The following is a 17,921-nucleotide window of genomic DNA, read 5'->3' as shown; positions in this document are numbered from 1 at the left end:
ACAAAATAAAACAAAAATGATGTGCTCCAGCAAAACTCAAAGCTTTACTTAAAAAAAAAGATAAAGGTCAAATAAGCAAATCTGTTAGCCCACATTAGGACTCTGGAGTCTGTTCCCTTTAATATATTAAATGAAGGTAGATACCATAAAAGGATTCTAATAATCACTTCAGCATTCTGCATTAACTTAGTGGACTGCATTTATAATACTGAAAATCTCTTTAGCTTCTTTTTACTATGTTCAACTAGAAAATCAAAACCACCATGGTTATGTTATTTTTTAAGTTACTTACTTTGAAAGAATGCCAAGTTCCTTGCTGACTTGTGCTCTATTCTTTTTCTTTTTCACCTTTTCTGCACTGATTGTGGTGTTGCTGAGATACTGAAGAATTGCAGGTACATGAGGCAAAATTAATCTTCCTCCCATAGTGATAGACTCTGAAATAAACATTGACCAGTGTTTTCATTTTAATTAACTCTCTTACAGCACATTTCTAATTTTACAACATACTCATGTAGGCATCTCATTTCAGCACCAGTTCAAGTCCCAGGTGCTCCACTTCTGATTCAGTTCCCTGCTAACATGCCTGGGAAATCAGTGGAAGACAGCACACATTCTTGGGCTCTTGTCACCAACGTGGGTGACCTGGATGAGCTCCTAGCTTTGGCCTGGCCCAGCCCAGGTTGTTGCAGCTATTCGGGGAGTGAACCAGAGGATGGAAGATCTCTCTCTGTCTCTCTATGACTCTGCCTTTCAGATAAATAAATAAATAAATCTTACAAGAAAATCAATTAACTTTCTTCTTAATCAAGAGCTGTATCATTAGCTAATCTAAAAATATATGTAAGAGACCCCATTTTGCTAGTAATAGAGGAACTGTCAGGATGATATGGTGGAAGATTTGAGAGCTACAACAGCAGAAATCATTTGGTAATTCCCTGGAGGAAATTACATCTGAAAAGAAATCCAGCTTATATAAATCAGTGTTAATTTTCAGAGAAACAAAACTTTTGGGCGTAAGTTATTTTAACAACCACATTGGCTTTTTCTTTTCTAAGGAAACTATTCAGAAGTCTAACAATCGTTTGCTTTATATAAATACATACTGTCCATGTCTTCTGCTATGTCAGTATATACGCATCCAGTTACTGGCAAGCTCAAAACTGTTTCTGTGGGCTCAAAATCTGAAAGGTTAAGAAGGTCATTGACTATATCCATCACAATACTGGCTGTGGCATCAGAGAGATTCTTTGCTGACAGAATTGCAAAAACATTGGTCAGAATATCACATTCTGGATGTCCAGGCTTCTGTTTGGCCAGAAAAGGAAAATATCTGCGAGAGAAAACATTGGAATAATTTTACTTTTCAATGTTTATTTCCAAAAATACGCTTCAAATGAATTTGCACACTGAGTTTAACACATGTATATATGTAAACCCTAGTAATACTGAAATCTAAAATTTGATGGGTCTGAATTCTAAGCACCTTAAAAACCTCATATTATTTAAGTGCTTCATGTATATTTCTCATTTAATACTTATAACATCTCTGTAAGGTAGTACCATTATCTCCATATTACAGCTGAAGAAAACTGAGACTTGTCCAAAGCCATTGTGCTAGTCAGTAGAGATGAGATTTGAGCATAGTCTAACTCCAAAGTCTCAGCCCTTTCAAAAGAAACTTCATTAAGATAGGTTATTTTTTTTGTGAAGTATATATAGTCACATAAAAACCCAAGTGGGAGTAGACACCAAAAATAATTTGTTATATCAGGATAAGCAACATTGAGAGATCAAGATCATTTGTTAGGATAGGAGGAATGAATCCATCCCCAGTGACTCACTCGAAAGACTCTCTCCTGATGGAAGCTACCAAGGAGCAGAGAGCACAATGGCTTTCTAAAAGCCAAGGCCAAGCCAGCGACTGCTTTACAGTTGAAGGTGCAATCCTGTCAGTAGGAAGGTCAAACTAAAACATTCAGACAGTTTGGCTTTATCAATTCTTCATCACTGGAAAAAGAATTCAAGCACTAATATCCTTAGCACAAACTGAACTAATATCCTTAGCACAAACTGATGGGAGAGTACTAAGAGTTTTTATTCACATATTTTTCTGTCCAACAAATATAGGGCCGAGTATGGGCAGACTTCAAGTAAGCTACTTGATATACTATTATCTCCATTATCAATGAAGTAGATCTGTTATTATTTCCATCTTACAGGTGGCAAAATCAAGGCTTGGAGAAGCCACCTTCACGTTAAAGTGTAAGGCTCAACGAGAAATTTCAAATACTCATTCAACATGCAATGAATACTAATGAAATGTAGATTGAACAGGTATAACCCTCTGTGGAGAAAGATAGGGTTCTGAGCATCCCTTATCCAAAAATCCAAAATCTGAAACTTTTTGAGTTCTGACATGACACTCTATTCAATAAGTTTCAGATTTGAGAGCATTTTGGTTTTTGTATCAGAGTTGCTTAAGCAGTAAAGTATGTACAGATATTCCCAAATTTGAACAACTTGGAAATCTTAAATACTTCTGGTCCCCAGGATTTTGGATAAGGGATACTGAATCTGTACAATAACATGAGATACAGTCCATGCCTTCAAGAAGTAGATAAGCTACAAAGACGCAAAGCACAATGAAGGCGGTGACCTCAGGGCCTTGCAGGAATGAACAGAGCTCTGAGGAGGAGGAGACTGAGTCACGCAGGGTCACGGTGATCAGCATGAGGGCGGCTGAGAGTGGTCAGGAGCAGTCCCAACTTAGGCTGGAGCGTTCTTGGCTTAATTATTTATAGCACCTCTTTCTCTCTCATGAATGTTTCACTTTGTCCAACACATTACATTATCACCCTAGTTAGTGAAATTTTGTTGTCTTGAGTTTATCTGATTTTTGAGATGATTTAACCTGATTTGTAAACTTTAATATACTGGCTTAAAGTTCAGGTCTACCTGCATTTATACAAATATAAAATAAAATGCTAGTCTTCTCCATAGATGGGACGCTTGTTTCAGTAATTGACACTATATAGACTACACTTCAAAATAAAAACTTTTTTATTGAATACTAACACCCTTATGATGTGATTCTGAAATACTCATTAATTAAATTCTCCCACACACAACAACACATGCCTATTTATTGCTATAAGGATTCCAAAGGAAGGTAATCCTTCTAGATATTTCTTTCAAGTGTTAAACATAAAAGAAAAAGTATGCTATCTCTTCTACTGTCATGCGTCTTCCATTTGCCCATCAAAAAATGAGAGAGAAACTGCAGAAGAGAACAAAGTAACATCAACGATGGTTGTGAATCTGCACCTTCAATAAGGAACTAAAATAATATAAAAGTTGATTCTCTTTTTAAAGTCTTCCTCGATGAAAGTCCTTCATGGATGATTTGCATTAAAATTGTACAACTATAAAACATTTCTCAACTATGCCTATGAAATATGGCTTATCCTTTTAAATCAAGAAATATCAAGATACGAAACTGTGCCATCAAATTGGGAAATGGATGAAAAAGCCCTTCCTACTAATTAACAGGTTTTCCTGGGAAGATAAAGCCATGGTTTGAGGGTATTTCTTAGGAGGATAGTGAATGATATGGGAAACTGTTAATGATATAATGGTACAGGAGGAAAGCAAAATCAAAAGCCAGTTATACAGTGTGGAACAAATTGAAAACCAATGGTGGGATATCAACCAAACTGAATCAAAACAAAAACTTCAGGGCTGAAGTTGTGTAGTGGGTAAAGCCCCTGTGCAACATTGGCATTGCATATGGGTGCTGGTTTGCATCCTGGCTGCTCCACTTCTGATCCAGCTCCCTGCTAATGTGCCTTGGAAAACAACAGAAGATGGCTCAAGTCCTTGGGCCCCTGTACCCACATGGGAGACCTGGATGAAGCTCCTGGCTTCACATTTCAAATTTACATTAAATTGTAAGAATATTTTACCTATTTTCCTGTTTAAGTTATATTTAATAATTTAAATACTACAAAGGATGCATCATGAAAAGCCTTACATGTATTATTTAGCAACTTGTATTCTTCTTTAGAATATGCATTTTTTTTTGACAGGCAGAGTGGACAGTGAGACAGACTGAAAGGTCTTCCTTTTCCGTTGGTTCACCCCCCAATGGCCGCTGCAGCTGGCACGCTGCGGCCGGCGCACCGCTGATCCGAAGCCAGGAGCCAGGTGCTTCTCCTGGTCTCCCATGCAGGTGCAGGGCCCAAGCACTTGGGCCATCCCCCACTGCACTCCCAGGCCACAGCAGAGAGCTGGACTTGAAGAGGAGCAACCGGGACAGAATCCGGTGCCCCAACCAGGACTAGAACCTGGTGTGCCGGTGCCACAGGCGGAGGATTAGCCTATTGAGCCGCGGTGCCGGGCCTAGAATATACATTTTAAACCTATTTTTATGCTTTTACACAGCTGCCTATTCTCCTTAACTGCACCAAAAATAGTTCATTGTACAGGAAGACCATGAATTACATGATTAGTTCCCTAGACTAGTTTTTAAATAGTTTTTATTAAATTAGTCAAAAACATTGCTTTTTTTAAAGGAGAAAAAAAAAGGTTATACCTTGCATTTCTGCTCCAGACACTAATTAGTTTCAGTAGAGGTGTAGGAGAATACTGACTCTCTGATCCAAGCCTGCAGATCTAGGAGATAAAATCAAATCAGAATACAAATTAAACACATATACACAATTTTAGGAGCAAAAAACAAAAACAAGTGATAAACAAAATAAACAGAGAGGCCAAACCAGACGATGAAACAGCCCAGAGATGAACATTTAAAAGACAGAATGAGGAAAAAAATAAAGGAATCCTACACAACATCTATAGAAAAAAATGGCAAAGATGGTGCTTGGAAACTCTAGACTCTTGAGAGGAACCAAGCATTTTAGATTCTCATGGTCAGAAATGACTGAGAGAGTTCATGTACCCAGAAAATCAAGTCTCTTCTATAGGCTTCTTGGCTATAACTACACCAGCCATCATCATCAAATGGCTACAACTAGAGAAACCTAGCAAGGTAACACATAATAAAACACCTGCCCATTTCTCCTCCTTTGTCAAACACCAGAAGCAACGTTATATGAGGTTCTAAGAAAGTTAATGATACACTTGCTTAAGAGATAGGAGAGACATAATCATATTCAAATTAGCTTTAAGGATAAATACCAGGATATTACAGAAACTAATTCTTGATTTTTTTTAAGGTGCGGTTTTATAGGCAAATAAAAGTAAAAACTTCCAGAAATAAAGAAAAGCTTACTGTAAAAGAAAGGACAAGGATGAGCACTCCCACCCGCGTGGTAAACTAAGAAATAAAGGAAGCAGGAGTCAGAGGGCTTACCTGGGGCCAGACAGCACCATGAAATACACCATCAATTTCTTCTGTTCTGAACTGATAGGATTCCCAATCCAAAAAGATATCAGTTACCATTTTGATTCCAAGACGTCTAAGGTTTTTCAGTGGGTTAATAAACCTCAGCTGTATCTGCAAAACAAAAAGCTTCTGTTTTAGAAAAAGATATGTATATGTGTAACTAGCGTTTTTGTTTGCGCTCACTCAGATGGCTGAGAAATCAAACTGGAAGTACTGTTAATAAATCTTTGATTCATGGGAGGACATTAGCTTGGCAAAAATCACATTGCATTTCTCATTGAACAAGAAGAGAAGGTAAAGATTAAAAAAAAAAATCAGATGGTGAGATGTGCTTCACCATTACTGTCCAGTAAAATCACACTACTTGTCCTTAAGAAAAAGCATAATCACATTTGCTTTGTATTTTACATGGTTTTATTTTTTTTATTTGGGTATTTTTCTCAAATACAATCCTGATTTCTCCCAACAGAACATTCTAAATAGTACAATTTTTCCCCCACCACAGTGTCTTAGATTAGGAAAGAAAAACTATATCTGCAATTTTTAAAAATTTATTTTATTTATTCGAAAGGTATGGTTACACAGAGAGAAAAGGAGAGACAGACAGAAATCTTCCATCCACTGGTTCACTCCCCAGATGGCTGCAACAGCCAGGGTTAGGGAGCCTGAAACTTCATCCAAGTCTCCCACATGGGTGGCAGGAGGCCAAGAATTTAGACCATCTTCTGCTGCTTTCCCAGGCATATCAGCAGGGAGCTGGATAGGAAGTAGAGCAGCTGGGACTGGAACTGGTGCCCATATGGTACACCTACACTGCAGGCAGTGGCTTAACCTATTGTACCACAGTGTACAGGCTCACTTTACCTGCATTTCAACTCGAAGTAATTTTTGTTTTCAGATTCATATTACAAAAATATGTCATTTACCTTTTTAAAGATGAAATTTTTCTTATTAAAAGTAGCCTAGGGGACAAGTTAAATAATATATGTTCTCTTTCTCTCTTTCCCTTTTAAATAAAACTAAATTTATACAAAGTTTTCTAAATAGGCACCATCTGGCCTAGCAGTTAAGCCTTGGGTTGGGCCACCCATATATCAACATGCCTGGATTTAAGTACTGGCTCTACTTCTGAGTCCAGCTTCCTGCTAATGGACATCTACAGAGTCAACACATGATAGGTCAAGCACTCGGGTTCCTGCCACCCACATGGGGAAACCTATATTGAGTTCTGGGTTCCCAGTTTCAGTCTCACCCAGCCCTGATACTGTGGGCATTTGAGGAATCAACCAGTGGATAGGAGCTCCCTCTCTCTCTCTCTCTCTCTCTCTCTCTCTCTCTCCAATAAATAAAAATAAAATTTTTAAAAACGAACTTATGGTCTTTCTGTACAGCATACTTTGTGTTCTAAGAGAATGAGGAGACAGAAGTAAGGCATGCAAATATCTCAACATAAAAATGCAATGTGGAAAAGATTTGTGTTAGGAGGCACAAGGGCTGGAGTAGGTCTGAATTCAGAGCAAACTTTTTCTCTAACAGATATTGCAACTTCTATTGGTATCTTGTTCCTTATAGGTTCTAAAATCACCAATGTGCAGCCTGTTTGTGGAAGCTCAAAGTGGGACAATTTGAGTTCCCACTATAGGCATTACAGCCATACTCCTGATCTCAACTTAAAATCTTACTGAAGACAAATTTAATAAATGACACTGGAGAATGAAAATACCAAAGATATAGAATGGGGCTGGATTTACTATAAATTTGGGAAGGGTAAACTAAGGACGAGGCAGAATTTCCACTAGATATTAAAGAGTGAAGAGGACCAGGCAGAGGAGAGACAAAGGCCTCAGAGATTTCTCCCAAGCTTAGAATGTTATAAAAACCAACCAACCAAGGCAAAGATTCAACCCCTAATTGTTTTACCACTGGATTAATATATTTTAGTCTCCAGGAAGAAAAGTGGCAAATTATTTTTACATATAACCTTAATTACCTGTATAAAAACGTAAAGCCACCCTGAAATCTATGAAGACAATATAAACGCTCTTATAGAGGGAAATATTAGGTCTTGTGGCCAACTTAACATGAAAAGAATTTATAGTAAAGTTAGCTATCATGAGAATCTAAACTCTGATCAACAGAGGTATTTGAAACAGCAAATTTTATTGTATTAAAAGATTTATTTATTTGAAAGGGTGAGCAGAACACACAAACACACACACACACACACACACACACACACCTTCCATCTGTCCACTGGTTCACTCTCCAAATGGCCACAATGGCTAGGATTAGAACAGGCCGAAGCCAAGAGCCAGGAGCCAGGAGCCAGGAACTCCATCTTGGTAACCCATGTGGGTGTCAGCAGTTTAAGTACTTAGACTATCTCTGTTGCATCCCCAGAAGCATCAGCAGAGAGCAGGATCAGAAATGGAGCAGCCAAGACTCAAATCAGTGCTCCAATATGGGATGCCAACATCGCAACCAACAGCTTAACCTGATGTGCCACAATGCCAGCCCTCGAAATAGCAAATTTGAAATTTAAGTGAATATGAACAAGTATGCCACTAATTTGCTGTGCAAGCTTGAGGAATCATAGCATCTCAAGTAGAATCTATCCAGTTAATTATTTCATTATACAAGTTACAAAGAAGAAATGGCAGCAAGCTCAAGAAGGTAACACAGTCTATACCATTCTGTTCTGCCTGTTTTACTGGCAATACTTCCATTATAGCTGTATTGTTTTTGGTGAGAGATAAAAATCACCACTGATATTTGAAAAAAACAAAATAAAACATGATATCATGATCATCTGGAGCAAATAAGAAACTAGCAGGAACAAATATGCTCTTAAATAAGATACATCCTCCCCTTCTCCCACCCCTACAAGCTCCCTTCTGTTGGGTAAGATCTGCATGTCCTATTCATTTTTAAACTACAGCTCCAGCTGCCTAGTTTACTCAAGAACTGTTGAAAATGAGCAATTGTGAATTTTTTAATTTCTATAGAAATAGTCCACGACTGATTATATATATTTTTCACAAGTTACCATATTGCTAAAATGTACAACAAAACCAACAACCTTCATTAATACATTATTTCAATGTCAGTCAATGCCCTGAAGCATACAAAGGCATAAAAAAGTAAATGTATAACTGAACTCAAACACATAAATGTAGAATTTTAACTCACTTAGACAAAATTACTGTGAAATAATTTATTGCCACAGTTTAAGGAATTCCTTGGACTTGTAAAAAAAAAGTAACAAAGCTCATATCTGTCAACAAGCTTAACACCTCACCAACTAATGAACTGTGAAATTGCATAAATGATCCTTTCAGTTACTTATTGTTGACCTGGGGGTAGAGCTGTATTACTGAGTAACTTGTCAGTTTACCAAAAATTCAACGATTTATAGAGGCTTTACAAAGCCTCTAATCTTTCATGATTTAATATATGCATACCCAGATAAAATCATTATCAGTCACTATAAGGCCCAAAATAAAATTCTCACATAATTTTTTCTATAGCCCTTAAGTACTTATATAACAAAGAATTTTCCAAGTCTCTCTCGTTCTCTCTTTTTTTTTTTTTTTTTACTTCCACTCTTGGCCTCCCAGATGAGCAACTCTTTCTGCTCAGCAGAGCCATGCCAATACTGCTCATGCCTCATGGACTTTGCACTGGCTGTTCTCTTTGCTTGAGATGGTCTTCCCATGGCCAGGTAGGTGTAAGTTCAAACATCACATCCTTAGAGAGGACCCTGGCCACTCTGGTAAAGGCAGCATCTATTCATCCAAACCCTAGTCACTATTGTATTTCCTCATTTTATATTAAAACTTTCACATCTTCCATGTCTCTCTAACATGTTCATGCCTCCCTCTACTTTCCTGAATATATGGAACATACTTACAATAGCTGTTTTAATGTCCTTTTCTAATTCTATCATATGTGTCCTTTCTGGTCTGTTTCTCCTGACTAGCTTTTTTCTTCCTTGTAGGCAAAATTTTCTTCCTTTGCATGCCTGGTAATATGGGCTGTATGTCACACACTGTTAATTTTATTTTCATTTAAATCACATAAAAGATTTTGGGCTTTGTTCTGTTAATTTACTTTAAAGCTCTGATAAGTAAATCCAGATTTTTTTCTAGGGATAAGTTGGTTCCACTACAGAGGAAATTCCAAAGAATTCCTCATGTTCCATGTATTATTTGGCTTCTACTCTGACTGTTGGGAATATGAACTGTTCCCAATCCCATGCTGGCTTAGGCCTGTTCTACCTGCTCTGCATAAACAGCAGACTATAGAGAAGAACAGAGAGGAGTAGAGAACAGAGGACTGATTTTCTGCTTCCAATCAAGATGGAATAAGAGGGACTGGATTTATCCTCACCAACTTAACAAAGGGTGTATGTCTGGCACGGTGATGGAGGTATCTTTTAATTTTTAAAAATTTTACTTATTTTCATAATTTTATTTGAAGGGTAGAGACAGAGACAGAAATTGAAAGGAAGCTATAATTATAAATAGCAACAAACTAACATTTCACTTTTCATGAAATTTCCTCCTTCTTGCTTCACTAGGAGGGTGTCAACTCTCACACAGAGAGATCTTCTATCCACTGCTTGACTCCCCAAACACCCGACACAGTCAGGACTGAGCATGATAAAGGCCTGGGGCCCAGAACTCAATCTAAATCTCCCACATAAGTGACAGGCACCCAAGTACTTGAGCCATCATCTGCTGCCTCCTTGTGTACACATTAGCAAGAAGGTGGGTTAGAAGTAGAGAAGCCAGGACTTGAACCAGATACTTTGAAATGAGATGTAGGAAGCCCAAGCCGTCTCTTCACTTCTATGCCCAATACCCACCCATAATACAAATTATCCATAAAGTTTTGAAGATACCTCAAATATAGAAGTAACTTACTTTCTAGTATTCTGCCTCTTATTAAAATATACATGTAATACAATTTGCCTTTTCTTTTTTCCTTTTTTTTTTTTTTATTATTATTTGATAGGTAGAGTTATAGACAGTGAGAGAGAGAGACAAAGGTCTTCCTTTCGTTGGTTCACTCCCCAAATGGCCCCAATTGGCACAGCTAGCACTGCGCCAATCCGAAGCCAGCAGCCAGGTGCTTCTTCCTGGTCTCCCATGCGGGTGCAGGCGCCCAAGCACTTGGGCCATCCTCCACTGCCCTCCCGGACCACAGCAGAGAGCTGGACTGGAAAAGGAGCAACTGGGACTAGAACCTGGCGCCCATATGGGATGCCGGCATGACAGGTGGAGGATTAACCAAGTGAGCCACGGCGCCAGCCCCTAAAATTTGCATTTTCTAGTCATAGTGAAGCATAAATATAACAATGAAGATTTCTCCTCCATAGTAGATTGTTTTAAAGAAACATTTTCAAAGGGCTACATGAGAAGGATTTAACTTAGAAGAAAGTTAGTAATTCAGGCCCCAACCCAATTCACAAGTAAAACACAGACTCATCAGCACAAGAAAAAAGCATCTATGGCACATCCATCACCTTTTCCCGTTGGTCAAGGATGTGTGATACGGTCGCTGTCATACAGAGCAGTATCTGCAAAATCTTGGGTAAGTACGCGCTGATCAGATGGCTAATGTTCTTCAACACTATTTCAAGGCTATTTAAGACACCATGCTGACGGCCCAAAGGAAGAACTTTAGATAAATCCAAACCTTCTACGGCTTGAATGACTGCAGACTGGCACTCGCCTATGAAACAAGGAGAAGGAAATTTCATGAAGTATGTTGCTATGTATAATTAGAGCCTACATCCAACTTCTGTCAATAATACTGTATTTTCTATTGCTAGGTACTTACAGATGACAATCCACTTTTCTTACATAGTCATCGCCTTCTAACTCTTAAAAGGATTCAGTGAGCTGGGTAAGTTAGGTTTACCTATTTCCATTTACAGATGAGGAAACTGAAGAATAAAGGAGGGTAAGAAACTTGTGAGAGAACTATGTATCTAAGCCCAATTCTCATCCAATTTTTTATCCTATTCCTGGCAATCTAAGTTACTAATAGTCTTTTATTCTATCTGGCAATAATAACCCACACATTTTTCTTATTCTCAGCTTTCACTGAGCTATGCTGAGTCTGGCAGATTCATAGTAAGTGTCTGGCTGCATTATAAGCTTCTTGAGGGCTGAGAATCAAGTGTTTTATTTCTCTTTGTGGTCCCCAGTTAATAAATAAAACAATAGTCCTTTAAATAGTCCTTTATCAAGAGTTGATGCAATATTGATTTGAGAGTTTACTGAAAAGGTATGAATTATTACTGTCTGAGCTTTACTTCAAACCATCTGACATGAGCTTATGAGCTTACTGATTCATATACCAAAATGGTCCAGCCACTAAAAGCATCATTTCCAGCTACCCTCCTATACCAGGGACTCTACACTGAATGAAAGCTTTTGAGTTCATTACAGCTAGCCTCCTTCACAGGTTATTATACTGGATGAAAACCTATGTTAACAGATGGACCTCTATCATAGAAAAATGCAAAGCAAATGCAACATACTCCACTACAAATAAGCATCTTTTATGTTTGCCTAATGTAAAGCAACTGTGGGATCGGCCATAAGCTTTGTAGTCACAATGGTCTGGGTTCTAATCCCAACTCCATCACTTTCCAGCTAAGTAGCCATGGCAAAACACTTCCTTTCTAAGCCTCAGTTTCCTCATCTGTAAAATGGGAATAATCAAGTAATGACAGCTCATGTAGTTGTTGTAAAGATCAACAAAACTGTCTATAAACGGGTCGCCATAATGAATGGAATAAAGCACTCAATAAATGCTAGTCATTATTATTAGCAACAATTACTAACATCATATGTCAGAGGACATACTTCAGAGCATTACAGTATTACAGCTCAGTATCTACCCTAATACATCTGTGAGGTTGAGGGCACAGGTTATATACATACTTTTCTAGTTTTAACATGTCTCCAGCACAGGTGTTAATTCAACAAATCATATTTAATGGGTAAATGACTTGGTGACTTAATAAATGCCAGGACAATCAAGATTAATTTTGCAGCATGTTCTGAATTTCTTAGAAAAACATCCTTTCTTTGTATATGGCTAAGCATTCATCATATTTCAAATAGTTTAGGTGAACAACAGAAAATGCATTTTTCCCGATTGGGGGGTTTATTATCACAAGGGCAATAATCCCCAGGCCAAGCATGAGCTTCACCTAATTAAATCAAAGTTTTGAGTGAGTTGCACATCAGCAAGATCAGCACAGAGGTCGGAGGAGGAACAGTCCCATTACAGAGAGGGCGGGGAGTGGGGGAGACCTCTCCTGAGACATCAGAAGTCTGCAACATTCCAACAGCCGTTCAGTAGCTACCATTCTGGAAGTGCTTCACAGGCTCAAACAGCAGGTCTAAGAATATCTGGATCTCCTCAGGTTGGGTCCCAGCGAGGAAGCGCAGGACAATGGCCATGCGGGTGCCTGAAGCAGATTTCCCCTGAGTTTTACTCCCAGTCTTGTTCTTCATTCGCCCATACAGAATTCTGAAAAGTCAAAAGGACATTATTGGTTTGTACATTAGTTCTAAAACGCAATACTAGTTTTATTCGCAAACGACTAGAAGAGCAACTCAACAACACTGAATGGCTAAACTCAAAACAAGGAAACAGAAATGACATATTCGACATAAACATTTAGAAAAAGAACAAAATGAAGCTAAAGGAAGCAGGAAGAAGAAAATAGTAGACAAAGGCCAGAATGTGATTCTTTGTGTGAGAAAAAGCATTAAAATAAGCAAGTCAAAGGTAAGTGTAATCAAGGAAAAAATGAAAACAAGAATATATACCTTACAAGGAAGTAAGAGATTAAAACCAAAAGCAAATAAGGAAGCTAGCAAGATTTCAGTTAAGTAATTTTCAAAAACATAAAAATAAGCAAAAGGGGAAAAAACATAAATAATCAATAACCACTGGAAAATACTGAACTCAAACAGTTTGGTAAATTTTTTAAACTTTTAAGGAAGAAATAATTTTCATATTATGGTTTCACAGCAGAGAGAAAGATAAAAACAGTTCTTTTTCATTTATCAAAATGGTAAATCTGTAACACTGAAATAGGTTAATGACAAAAAATAAAACTACATACCAATTTTGCTTATAAACATAAATTACAACATTGTTAAATGGAGTATTCATTGCTGTATCAAAGCCAAGTAAGGATTATCCCAGGAAATGCAAGCATCATTAGTAAAAGCTATTAGATTAATATAGATAAATGGCTCAGAGTAAATGTTAATGTGTTCATTTTAATTCATGCTTAACAAGCACTCTAATAAAGTTCAACATCTATTCTTGATAAAATTAGAAATAACCTAAACAGAATTTACTTTCTTAACATGGTAAAACTTATTTCTTGGGGCTAGTACTGTGGCACAGCGGGTTAAGAGACTGCCTGCCCATGACACCAGCATCTCATATGAGCACCAATTCAAGCCTTGGCTGTCCCACTTCTGATCCAATCCAGCTCCCTACTAATGTGCCTGGAAAGGCAGAAGAAGATGGTCCAAGTGTGTGGGCCCTTGCCACCCATGTGGGAGACCCGGATAAAGCACCTGGTTCCCCAGCAGCTAGAAGATCTCTCCCTCTCACTCTTCCTCTCTCTTGTAACCACCCCCCTTCTCAAATAAATAAATGAATATTAAGAAAAAAAGAAAGAAAACATTGAAAATTCAGACATTATTTTTCATCCTTTTTTGATATCAAGATCCCATTATACTATTAAAAATTACCAGGGTTCCTAAAGAACTTTTATGTACATAAATATTACTACTGATAGTTACTGTATTAGAAATTAAAACTGAGGAATTAAAATAATTAGTTTATTATTACACTGAAAAATATCAATAAACTTAAATAAAATATTTGATGAAAACTAATTATATTTGATAAATCTCGCCACCTCCACTAGCGAGACTGAGAATACTATTTAATTTTTTGTCTAGCTTAACAGAAAACAGTTGGATTCTTTGATCTGCTTCTGCATTCAACTTGTTGTAAAACACTGTGATTGACAACCTTCTAGCCTCACACAGATGGACAGCTGGAGAGGGAAGAAATATTTTTAAAAATTTCAGATAACTGAAGCTATTGCATTTTGATGCTACTCCAAATATCAACTGGTGGCTTCTTAAAGGTTAACAGCAACTTCATAAATTCTTTTACAGTACAATCTGTCTTGCACTTCAAACAGATGTTTTATACATACATGAGTCTATATATTGTGTCATTTACATGGAAAACATTACTAAGTTATGCAATGTCAAGTGCTGACACATTTCATTATAAACAAAAAGAGAAACAAGTTTATTAACATATGCAAGTCTTTTTAAAAGATTTATTTATTTGAAAGAGTTATAGAGGGAGAGTCAGAGACAGAGAGATCTTCCATACACTGGTTCACTCCCCAAATGGCTGCAATGGCCAGCGCTGGGCCAGGCCAAAGCCAGGAGCTTCATCTCTGTCTCCCATGTGACAGGGCCCCAAGCACCTGGATCACTTTTTGCTGCTTTTCTCAGGCCATTAGCAGGGAGCTGGATTGGAATTGGAGCAACTAGGACACAAACTGGTGCCCATGTGGTGCCAGCATTACAGGTGGTGGCATTAACTGCCACACCAAAACATCAATCCCCATAAGGTTTTTTTTTTTAAGATTTTATTTATTCATTTGAGAAGTAGAGCTACAGACAAGAGAGAGAGAGACAGAGAGAGGTATTCCATCTGCTGGTTCACTCCCCAAATGGCTGCAATAGCTGGAGCTAGGCTGATCCAAATCCAGGAGCCAGGAGCTTCTTTTGGGTCCCCCAGGGCCATCTCCCACTGCTTTCTCAGGCCATAAACAGAGAGCTGGATTAGAAGAGGAGAACCGGTGCCCATATGGAATGCCAGCAACTCAGGTGAAGGCTTGGCTCACTATGCCACAGCACCCCAGAAGTCTTTTAAGTATGGTGAACCTGCTAAATTTCACAGAAGCAGATAAATTTTCCCAAATCCTAATTTTCAACTGAGTGCCAGAATTTAGTTACTGGAAACAAATGCTATCTGTGATTTTCCTTGAAGTGGTGGGCTTACTGCATGTGTGTTCAAGAAAATTCCTATGAAGTACTCAATTTTGAAAAAGATCATAGTCCATCAGTGAGTTTTCACACAAAAATGTTATCCTGTGAAAAAGTGACTAGTTTATCTTGTAACTCAAACACTTACACAGCTGTCATTCCCTAAGACAACCTATGTGTGGAAGTATTTTATATATGAGTACTTCCCACTTTGTCATAGAGCACAGTAAAAAGATATGTACTCAAAGGTCAAGATTCACCAAGGCTATTAAGTGAATCCTTTTGTTTTTAAACTCCAAATTGGTGGCAATGAAAACTGACTACTAAAGTTTGGTGCCACTGTCCTGATTCATTCCAAGGTATCGGGAGTTTTTACTTACCGTTGCTTCAACCTTGCCAGTACAAATGTCAACAGAGTAGAAAAAGACAATGTTATGGCAGTATATACTACAAAAAACAATCTAGTGTTCATGCACCTTCTAAAGGTATCTTAGAGACTTCTCACCCAAGAACAAGGAGACTTAACCACTACTGTTGAATCCAGTAGCAAGATGAAGATAATCATTACCACTACCACGAGAGTTAGTTCTTCTATGCCATGTAGGCAACAGGCATATTAACAACAACAACAAAAAATGTGGCTTACTACCACAAAGGAGAACACACATTAATTCAACCAATATAGTAAATACTGGAGTTTACTTGCTGAGAGGGGAGATAAACAATGAGACCACGTTGGGTAAATACCCTAAGAAAAAATAAAACGAGGCGAGGGGCTAAAAAGCAAATAGGGGAAGGTGTGATTTTTATAAAGAGAGGTCAAGAAGGCATCTCTAATAATGTGCTAATCTAAAAATAATGCAGCAATACAACATGCTATCATCCTTCACTAAATTAGCAAAAATTAAAACAAACAACAAAAATAAACTTCCACTAGTGAAATGATGTGGGAAAATGGCTAGTAGCAATACAAAGAAATGAAACTTCTTCAAAGGAATTGGGCATGTATCTTTTTGGTATCTATTTTGGAAATAGAGATTAGGTCAAAGGTTCATACAGGAAAATGAAACTGTTGAAGAAAGGAAGGAAGATAGTTATAGACAACATTCTGATAATATGAGCATATAAATTTTTTTAATATGCTCATCAACTTTCCATAAGAGCTTATTCCAATAAATTAACCTAATAAAGATTCATATATATTCCACACAGATAATTTTGAAAAAAAAAAAAAAAAAACAAAACCTGAAAACTATAGACGAGCAAAATGCTCAATAAAATAGGCTTCACTATATAACTTAAGGCATATCTTTATGAAGAATGATCACATTTTGGAGGTAGACATTTTGTGGAGCAGTTAAGACATTTGCTTGGGACACCTGCATCTCATACCACAATGCTTGGATTCAACCCGGCTCCACTACCAATTTAAGCTTCCTGCTAATGCAGGTAATGGCTCAAGTAGTTGGATACCAACCAACAACCTGGATCAAGTTCCTGACTCCCTGCTTTGGCCTGGCTCAGCTTCAGCCACTGTAGGCATTTGGGGAGTGAAGCAGCAGATGGGAGTTCTCTGTCAATCTACCTATCTCTAATTTTTTTTTTAAAATGTATTTATTTATTTGAAACGCAGTGTTACAGAGGCAGAGAGAGAGGCAGAGACAGGGGTAGAGAGAGAGAGGTGGAGAGAGAGAGATAGAGAGAGGTCCTCCACCTGCTGGTTTGCTCCCCAGATTGACACAATGGCCACAGCTGCGCTGATGCGAAGCCAGGAGCCAGGAGCTTCCCCTGGGTCTCCCAAGCAGGAGCAGGAGTCCAAGGACTTGAGACATCCTCTACTGCTTTCCCAGGCCACAGCAGAGAGCTGGATCGGAAGTGGAGTGTTTGGAGCAGCTGGGACTTGAATTGGTGCCCGTATGGGATGCCGGCACCGCAGGCAGCTGCTTTACCCGCTGTGCCACAGGGCTGGCCCCTCTAATTAAATTTTAAACCGTATTTTGAAACTTCTCATGAGCCAAGATGATTTATTTTAAGAAGGTAATAAAACATTTTACACAATATGATCACAAATCTTTCAAAAAAATTGTTTGTCTATATGTATGCATACATTCAGATAAATCTTGGCAGCCTGTAATGAACTATTCTGGACTTCATATAACCATAGACTTTTTACTTACAGAAATCTAAATTATGGCATTAGTGTTGTTGAAGTTTACTATTTACTATTGCTTTTGACAGATTACAAAATTACCAGTGGTTATTTTTGAGTGTTTGGATAAAGTGATTTCTATGTTCCATTTTATTTTAACTTTTCATATCCTTTATTCATCCAAATATTTTATGTCCATTATAGCAAACTTCTCAATGCTGGCTATAAATGGAATCAAATAGAACCA

General features: G+C 37.9%; 1 protein-coding gene across 1 annotated transcript in view; it reads right to left on the bottom strand.

Moving 5' to 3' along the window:
- Positions 1–17,921, bottom strand: part of UTP20 (UTP20 small subunit processome component) — a 103,719-nt gene that overhangs the window by 39,854 nt on the left and 45,944 nt on the right. Inside the window, exons 26-31 of the mRNA XM_008256963.4 lie at positions 12,792–12,958; positions 10,935–11,143; positions 5,375–5,518; positions 4,595–4,674; positions 1,107–1,333; positions 293–437 (exon numbers count right to left, since the gene is read on the bottom strand). Of these exons, the coding sequence (XP_008255185.1) occupies positions 293–437; positions 1,107–1,333; positions 4,595–4,674; positions 5,375–5,518; positions 10,935–11,143; positions 12,792–12,958 (972 nt within the window). The remainder of the gene's footprint in view (positions 1–292; positions 438–1,106; positions 1,334–4,594; positions 4,675–5,374; positions 5,519–10,934; positions 11,144–12,791; positions 12,959–17,921) is intronic.

The sequence above is a fragment of the Oryctolagus cuniculus genome, chromosome 11 (genome assembly GCF_964237555.1).
Source record: "Oryctolagus cuniculus chromosome 11, mOryCun1.1, whole genome shotgun sequence".
NCBI classification, from domain to species: domain Eukaryota; kingdom Metazoa; phylum Chordata; class Mammalia; order Lagomorpha; family Leporidae; genus Oryctolagus; species Oryctolagus cuniculus.
This window is presented reverse-complemented; position numbering and strand designations above follow the sequence as displayed.